Below are 7,549 nucleotides of genomic sequence, written 5' to 3'. Positions count from 1 at the left end.
AACTAAAAATATTTCCTTGTTTCACCTATAGTGTTGATGCAATTTCTGCACTGTTTACATGGGTAAATAATCTAAAAATAATTTGATCACGATAATTATGTTTATTAATAATAGTCAGATTACACAACCACACAATTTCTGTGCAAACAATTGTTCCCATGCATTTTTCCCCAGTAGGTTACATGTCTTAGCTTGGTGGTGTACCAGCCTTTGTTCCTGTATTGCTATTGTGGGCCAAAGCCTGTATTCTTCACATTATGATCATGACGTTTGCTGTCTTTACCATAACTTGGTGACCCTGTGGTAGACAACAACCCTGTGGTAGACAACAAAATGTCTACCACATTTGCAGCAGGAGGAACAAGAGCAGCCTCAGCATCAGGAGTTTTTGAGTGTTGAAATACACAGCAAGCTGCTAATCTCATGAAGCTGTTATGTTGTGGACTTGAGAACATATTCATGAATGCACATTGAGCTTATAATGCATGGCCTGATACCAAAGGTGCTATGTTTTAAATAGCCTAATACGTCTAGGTGTAAATACCAGGAAATGAAAGCTGAAATTCTCAACTGTGTCCTCAGAGCTATGAACTACACTTCCCATCAGCCGCTTCACAAAATGTTTTTGTTTTTCTTTCGTCATTGCGCGACGATAGTGGTCATATGACTTGATAGTACTTCATGGAGCTGTTGGTAGGCTATTTGTGCAAAGAGAATAACAGTTCCTGAAATAAGTGCATCGGCTGCTGTATAGTTCTGCGAAGTTACAAAATGCCCGTGCAATGTCCGCCAATATGGAAGTTTTTTCTTGTAGTTACTTCTTGTGCGGGAATCGGAGCTAGGTACACTCCGGACTGGGACAGTCTTGATTCGAGACCGCTGCCAACCTGGTATGATGAAGCCAAAGTCGGGATTTTCGTTCATTGGGGGGTTTTCGCGGTCCCCGGATTCGGTAGTGAATGGTTTTGGTGGCACTGGCAAGGCGAACCGTACGCGAACTATGTAGAATTCATGAAGAAAAACTACCCTCCAGGATTCACTTACCCAGAATTTGCCCATGACTTCCGCGCCCAGTTTTTCGACCCAGATGAATGGGCTGAACTCTTCGAGGCTTCTGGTGCAAAGTAAGCTGTTGACCTTGATAATGAGAAAATATTAATCATGCCATAATATATTGCTATGTAGCTACGAGTCCGATGGGAATTGGGAAGTGGGAACATTGCAGGTGTCCACACATTTGGCACCTAGGACACCATTGATTTTAAGGTCCAAAGTAATAATTTAGTAGCATATTACATAAAAGAACTGATCTCTGATTAAAAGTCCTTAAAAATAATATGAAATGGGGAATTAATATGTTAATATTTGACTGGTATTAAGCGGGTAAATCATCCTTCTTTAGTCTATACAGTTGAAGTGTCTTATTAAAACCAACAATTTGTTACACAGCAGGGATAGTGATTATAGTTGGAATGAAAAATGGCATGCAGGAGGCCCCAGTACCAAGTTTGGGAACCCCTGTGGTAATAATTCCATCTAAGCACCAACAAGCCAAAATGTAATGCAGTTTTGCTTGTCATTGTTGCTGATGATGATTTGAGAACATAGTTGTTAAACTTGTGAAATCACCAGTAAACATGCGCTGAGAACTGTTGGTTTGGCCAGGTATGTAGTTCTAACATCCAAGCACCATGAGGGCTTCACAACGTGGGGCTCCCCACACTCCTGGAACTGGAACTCTGTGGACACGGGGCCACACAGGAACCTGGTGGAGGACCTGGGAGTCGCCATACGAAACCGGTACAGTGTTCAAGGCTTTGTAAGGGCCAGACATAATTCATTCTCAATAAAAATGTATTCATTTAGTTCATGGGTGTCAGAACCAGTCCCACAGCAAGAACATGCACCTCTTTCCCAAGGCATATATTGACTGCTGATTACAAGGAAACTCTTTAAATGTATCAGTGTCCAATCCACGTCTACATCTGTGGACTCCAGAATTTGAGTTTAACCCCCCTGGTATAAAATGTCTTGTGATATGTCGGATTGCATCATAAGTTTGCGGTTAGAAAACTGAGCCATTTTAAAGATTGCAGTGTTATTTCCTGGTTATTTCCTCCTTCATTAAACAGTGCACACATTTTATTGCATTGCTTCTGTAAATATATGCATTATATTAAAATGTAACTTGTTGTGATTATTGACATCTGATAAGCAAATCATGTACTGCAATTTCTTTTTCCTAGGTCCCTACATTATGGCCTATACAACTCCCTATATGAATGGTTCCACCCTCTTTACCTGTCCGATAAACAATCAGGCTTCAAAACACAGGAGTTTGTGTCCAACAAGCTTCTACCAGAACTTCATGACCTTGTGACCAGGTAACTGATTCACAGATTGGCCATCTGATGTGTCATATGTCACAAACACTGTAAAAGTAAATCGCCTCACTAAAGTGGATTGCGCCTCACGGTTGTATCTTTGTGTACTGTAGTTTATCAATATTATCACATTTTTATATGTCTATTGATTGGCCCTGTTCCATGATCCAGGGTTGAATAGCAGTGCTAAAACTGCAACATCAGCGCTACATTTCTGGGATTATTGGTTATGAAAGAGGAGACGGTAAACAGGTCTTCTGAGGTGACATGGATACTTATCTTCAAGGTACAAGCCAGACCTGATCTGGTCAGACGGGGATTGGGAAGCGCCTGCCTCATACTGGAATTCCACACAGTTCCTGGCTTGGCTCTACAATGACAGCCCTGTAAAGGTATGTACTTATCAACACAGATCATGTGCATGTGCAGTGGCAATGGCCACAATGAAACCAGTTCATTTTCATTGAGTCTACCATGCTCTCATTTCACCAATAAGTCCAAAAGGCCTTCTCCTTGGTGTTGGTTGAGGAAGAATGGGGAAAATGTATCCACTGGTTTTGAAGTTATAGTGCCCCCCTTGGTGCCCTTTTGCAAGTAGGCCTACATATGAAATTCATGAGCATGAGATGGTATATTAGAGGCTTTTTTATAATCCAGATAAATACTTGATTGTTGCTGGCTCATGACAATCAATTCAAGCTGGCAACCCTAAGGACAGGCATATGTTCCCAATTAGGTGTTTGATCACTGCAGAAAGTTTGAAATCTCTATAAAAGAGCAGTGATACTTAAATATTTGTTCAGTATGAAGCTCAAAAGTAGCACCATGTGCTTTTATTTGGGTCAATATCTTGTTGAAGTCTTCATGCGACTGTCAATATTCCTGGCAAGTTTTCTTCCAATTAAGTAATGGGTGATATCTCTAAAAGTCTGGAATATGTTTTTAAATTATTATTTTTTTATGTGGAGTGGAGAATCCAATGTGGCTGACTTGGTTCTTGAGAATTATTTATTTGTGGGGTGAAATATGTACTGACATCCTATATCTCCACCATGAGGTCAATCAGAGAGAAATTTGGCAAGTTTTGTGCTAGGGTCTACCGCTGTGTAAAATTTTTATCAAAATCGGTCAGGTGGTTTTGCTGCAATTGGGGCCTGAGGCTCACGTTCAGACCATAGCTGTCAGTACCGCAATGAAAATGTTTAATCTCCTCGATATAGCTTGGTGTGGTGCTCGGTTTGCAGGCAGAAATGAACCTCGGCACAAGGTGCAGTCAGCGCAGCATTTGTTCTCCTGTGGTCAGGCAACCTGTTTTGAGCGAATTCATTATTGTAAGAGTACATCTGAATGGCAATTACTCCAATTTAAGCAGAATTAACTATATTAACTATAGTCTCCTGGCAGAAATCCAGAAGGCCCGGGAGTCTGCCGGAATGTCACCTGCTCCCTGATCCCTGCGAGTGGCCAGTAATCTCCTGCACATCAGCAATGTGCACCACAGGCAGAAGTGAAGCGTGCAAATGTGTGTTATCCTGTCATGAACTGACAGATCATCATGAATTAAGTAACCTAAACTGCAGAGAAATGACCACCCTGGTTGCACAGTTTCATACTGCGCATAACAATGCTTCCACCCATCCATCAGTCTCACGACGGTCATTTCTGCAAGGGTGGCATGTCTGCATAATAACACGCACGCAAATAAAATGTCCATGTGCATGCTCAGACACTCGGGGCACAGAGCTGAGGTTTCACTAAACCGCCCTCACCCCCCCTTCCCCCCCACACTTACAGGATACAGTGGTAACCAATGACCGCTGGGGGGCCGGCTGCAGCTGCAAGCACGGTGGGTACTACAACTGTGAAGATAAGTACACCCCGGGACAGCTGCCCAAGCACAAGTGGGAGAAGTGCACCTCTGTGGACACCTTCTCCTGGGGCTACCGGAGGACTATGAGGCTGGAGGAGCTGCTGGACCTGCCCAGTATCATACAGGTGAGGGAGGGAGCCCAGAACCACCTGACCAAGAGTGTACTCCTATAACCTACTCCAAATGAGCTTTAGATTGTTCCAAAAAGTTGTAATCACTACATACATAAGTTATGAGAGGTGTACTTGCATGAAAATGATAGTGAAGGGACTTTGTATGACATTTTGTAATCAGGTGTCCATGGTACCAAGTGCGCACTAGTTCATTCAACTGCAATAGATCCTATGTTATATGCTTTGTAATTCAAAACGATTTCCTTTGGTTTTCCTTGATGAAGCTTTTCACAGGCACAGAGTAAGCCTAGTCCTATACTAAATTCAATTTTGAATGCGAAGTCTCAATTTAGTCCCGGACTGTGTCTGTGGAACAGGCCCTTAGTGTCTTTTAATGGAATTAACACCCAGGTTTCAGTAAATTAGTCCTATAAAGTGGTAGTCTTATTAAACTTCTGTTCTGGCCAGGACCTGGTTCGCACTGTGGCCCTCGGGGGTAACTACCTGCTGAATGTGGGCCCCACGGCGGAGGGGACGATCCCGCCGGTGTTTGAGGAGCGGTTGCGGGGCCTGGGCGGCTGGCTGAAGGTTAACGGGGAGGCTGTGTATGCCTCTCGGCCATGGAGGGTGCAGGGGGAGAACACCACCCTGCCCGTATGGTAGGGCTCCTGCTGCCACCCATACCATCATCCCTAATGTACACAGCTCTAAAGTGTGATGCCACCCATACCGTCATCCCTAATGTACACAGCTCTATAGTGTGATGGGTATTTTGAGTAGCGTAAGTCTGCATGACAGTATGTGGCTTATGGGTCGAGTGAATGTCACTTTTTGGGTTTAAATGTTTATAAATGCATCGTTTAAAAAGTCTGTGCACCCAGACAAGGTTTTAGCTACTCATTGGGTTTTTTTAATGCACTTCTTGGACTGGTTATGATTTGCACTTTATTGTACATCATTCTGGATGTCTGCCAAAATGTAATGTCATGTAATGTAATGGATGTGTTTGTTTGTTCCTTCCTTTGCAGGTATACCTCAAAGGGCTCCCAAGTTTACGCTTTCCTCCTTGCCCTACCGTCAGAATCCTGGATCAAGTTAGCCGCGCCAATAGCATCACCCATTACAAAGGTAAGCACAGCTGTGCTAGTGAATCCCAGCCTGCCCTGCTGATATATATCACACTGCCCTCTTCCAGGTTGTTTTCACTGACTTAATTTGAAACTCACAATATGGGCTATGTGGGCTATAGGAGCGCTGTAAGCCTTAAAGCTGCAGTAGGCAACATTCTCAAGAGTCGCAATGTTGTGAGAACGTTATGAAAATCATATTAATGGCCCTTCCCACAGAGAAAGAGACCTATCACCCACCTCCCACTTCTCCATATGCCTTGGCGTGAACGTGCATCAACTTGTCTCAGCAAGCGGGATTATAGGATTACATGGCTTGGCATGGCTACACTAAAGATGTCCGCTCCATGAGGCAGCTTGCCACATTTTGGATGTCAGAGCGGTCACAGTGAATTTGTATGATATTAGTCTGAACCAGGCTTTAGCTGGCCCGCAGGGTTCTAGCCAGTTCCAAACCTAAATTTACCTACCACACAAACATTTCCTTCTCCCAAGAACTAGTTGCCAAATTAAGTAACATTATCAGTAGTAACTACCTAGCTAATTTGGTGGCTGAATTTATTGATGGTAGAATTTGTTGGCAAGCAGAAAGTCAAGGTAAGTTTGTTTTGAAATGTAGACCCGTCTGTCCAGAAGAAACAAAACAAGGTCTGCGTCGGTCTTCAACTCCACTTTTGAAGTTCTCATCACCCTCTGAATTCATTATATGGCTTCTTTCTTTCTCAGTGCATCTAGCTGTGTGAATGTGTATGCAACAATCTCATTGTTGATTGGTTCATGACACGAATTGGCCCATCACTTAAATTGGTTCACGTTGTAAACCACTTTGTTTTGGAAACAAGAACTCAAGCTGGCTCCCTGGTTTTAGAACACATAATTTGAGGGTATGTATACAGTGTATAGTGCCGGATTTCTCTCACGGTAGCTCTCACTCCCAGTTGACTGCATGACTGTTCCCTGATCATTTTCTACAGTTTCCTACTTCAGCTTTGGTCAATATCTGTAATGTGAGCTGCAGGCAGACATTGAATTAGGCTTACAATGGAAAACCTTGCCCTGCTTCATGTCTGAGAGCAACTGTTTCTCTGTCGCACAGGTGACGTTATTGGGGTACACTGGACTGCTGAGCTGGATTGAATTGCAGCCCAGTGGACTGATGGTCCAGCTGCCTCTTGGCCCTTTTTTTAACGGCTACGGGTGGACGCTGAGGCTCGATGGCGTCAAGTGAGGCAACATTTTGCTTTTCAAATGGAATTGTTTCACAAGTTTAACCAATGTTACCTAGGGGAAAAAATAATGGAACATAAATTGACTTCATCTGATTTGTAGATGGATTTTATCTTGCACTATTTTTGTATACATTTTTAAAACAAAGAAATACAATGGATTGTTTGATTTACCTTGTTTTGTCTTATTGTGTAAAAACCCAACTGCATTTTGTCCTACACTGCAACAAGGAAGCAAATATTTTTAGAAACTTGACTTCTGATGCAAACATAAAAAAAGAGGTATTTTTTTGCAGCTGATGCCTCATTTTGCAACTGTGTTTTCTTTATGAAGCTCAGGTGATGTTTTTTATTCTAAAATAATCCGCAGATCTCATTCATGTAGACAAGTAGAAATAAAGTGGTTCCCGAACGTTCTGATAAAGTCTTCTCTGCATCTTTAGAATTACCTACTACTGAGAAGATCTGCAGATTTAAACTTCTTTTTTTAAATTGCAGATGGCTAGACTGTCAAAACATGTGGTTGAAAAAATAAAATAAAAATACTTTTACTATCTTAAGTTTTACCCTGTTAGTGCCTGTCAAAAACAGTATCCTTGAAAAAAAGAATAACAGGATTCGGGATTAGTGCATCACTAAAGACTGAATGATGAATACACCTGTCTTTGCTGTGGACCTGTTCCGTCTCTGCTTCTGTCTTATAGCTGGTCATCACATTACATTACATTACATTACATTACATTATTGGCATTTGGCAGACGCTCTTATCCAGAGCGACGTACAGTTGATTAGACTAAGCAGGAGACAATCCTCCCCTGGAGCAATGCAG

General features: G+C 42.4%; 1 protein-coding gene across 1 annotated transcript; it reads left to right on the top strand.

Annotated features, from left to right (window-relative positions):
• The first annotated feature begins 661 nt into the window (after positions 1-661).
• LOC133136290 (tissue alpha-L-fucosidase-like) lies at positions 662-7,280 on the top strand. The gene is made up of 8 exons (XM_061253642.1): positions 662-1,124; positions 1,666-1,800; positions 2,247-2,384; positions 2,671-2,776; positions 4,179-4,379; positions 4,836-5,026; positions 5,396-5,495; positions 6,591-7,280. The coding sequence occupies exons 1-8, from the start codon at positions 772-774 to the stop codon at positions 6,720-6,722; spliced, it is 1,356 nt and encodes a 451-aa protein (XP_061109626.1). The 5' UTR covers positions 662-771; the 3' UTR covers positions 6,723-7,280.
• Positions 7,281-7,549: the final 269 nt, after the last annotated feature.

This window comes from Conger conger, chromosome 9 (assembly GCF_963514075.1).
Source record: "Conger conger chromosome 9, fConCon1.1, whole genome shotgun sequence".
Classification (NCBI taxonomy): Eukaryota; Metazoa; Chordata; class Actinopteri; order Anguilliformes; family Congridae; genus Conger; species Conger conger.
Note: the sequence above shows the minus strand (reverse complement) of the source record. Positions and strands in the feature narration are given on the sequence as shown.